We start from the raw sequence: 1,381 nt of genomic DNA, 5'->3' as shown, positions 1-1,381 counted from the left end.
GGACGTCGTCCCTCATGAGCCGCTCGCGCAACCGGCAGCCTCTGGTGCTGGGGGACAACGTCTTCGCCGACCTGGTGGGGAACTGGCTGGACCTGCCCGAGCTGGACAGAGCGGGCCAGGCGGAGGACGAGGAGGACGAGGAAGACAGGAGAGGAGGAGGAGGAGGAGGAAGAGGAGGAGGAGGAGGGGAGAGGCCAGACTCGCCGGCCCACCCGCTGCGTCTGAGCCGCTCGCAGGAGCTCTGCCGCCGCTTCTCGCTCACCACCAACATCTTCAAGAAGTTCCTGCGCGGCGTCCGGCCCGACCGCGACAAGCTGCTCAAGGAGAAGCCCGGCTGGATGCCCCCCGCCGACGTGCCCGAGGGCGAGCTCCTGAAGCGACCCAGGAAGGCGCCGGCCAAGCCCAAGTCCAGCTTCTACCTCCCCTTCTGGGCCTCCGCGCCACAGGGCAAGGGCAGAGCGGCCGTCGGCGGCCCGGCCACGGAGGAGCGGGGCCTCAGGGATCCTCCGTACTCAGGCCTCTTCATAGACAGGAGACAGACGGACTGCCTGGAGAGGCCCCACCAGGCCCAGGCTCACCACTGCCCCAGACTCTACCTGGACCGCGGGCAGCCGGAGACGGCGGGCGAGGGGCTCCGGCCTCTGTTCGACCACAACACGGCGGTCTGGGTGTAGCGTGGCGGCCGCTCAGGCTGTTGGACCTTTCCAAATGGACAAGAGCAAAAGGGGGTTTTAAAAACTCTGGACTCATGTAGGGATTAATGGACCTGACTCAGAGGCACTGTAAGCGATGATCGTTCGGAAAAAACACGTAGATGAAACTGTCTCGCGATCCGACAACGATCATGAACCAGATACACGGGCAGATGAAATCGGACAGCGATCATGAAACAGATGTGTTCCGAAGTAATCTGAGACTTAACATGTCACATGGTGAATTGACCAATCAGCGAACTTCCAAAGAGACAGGCATCCCTGTTGGCCAATAAGTTTGTGTGTGCACAGCACACTGGCATCACGAGGCAAAGTCTTCCTTCCAAAAGTCGGTTGGGAAATAATGGCCTAAAGCATCTTTATTTACTGCATTGCCGACAATCTGCCTCCAGTAGGTGTTCATATTGATGGATCCCAGTGGTTGCACTCTACCCAGCGTCCTCTCAGTGAAAGTGTCAGTTCTCCTTTTGTCATGTCAATGGTGCTTTAAGTACAGTGTCCTTTGTCGTCCACATTTTGAACTTCCACACCTGGTGTTTGTAGGTGTGTGTGTGTTGCTCCAGAGGTGTGTGTGTGTGTGTGTGTGTGGCTCCAGAGGTGTGTGTACGTGTGTGTGTGTTGCTCCAGAGGTGTGTGTAGGTGTGTGTGTGTGTGTTGCTCCAGAGGTG

General features: G+C 58.5%; 1 protein-coding gene across 1 annotated transcript in view; it reads left to right on the top strand.

Annotated features, from left to right (window-relative positions):
* LOC308370950 (PAK4-inhibitor INKA2-like) overlaps positions 1-674 on the top strand; it is a gene marked incomplete at its 3' end in the record, with an annotated part of 20,243 nt that extends 19,569 nt beyond the window's left edge. The window contains exon 2 of the mRNA XM_080845700.1: positions 1-674. This exon is cut by the window's left edge and continues 616 nt beyond it. Within this exon, the coding sequence (XP_080701826.1) occupies positions 1-674 (674 nt within the window).
* Between the last annotated feature and the right edge of the window lie 707 nt (positions 675-1,381).

Source organism: Sprattus sprattus, assembly GCF_963457725.1.
Source record: "Sprattus sprattus genome assembly, chromosome: 10".
Classification (NCBI taxonomy): Eukaryota; Metazoa; Chordata; class Actinopteri; order Clupeiformes; family Clupeidae; genus Sprattus; species Sprattus sprattus.
The sequence above is the reverse complement of the archived record's forward strand: the minus strand, read 5'-3'. Positions and strand labels throughout refer to the sequence as shown.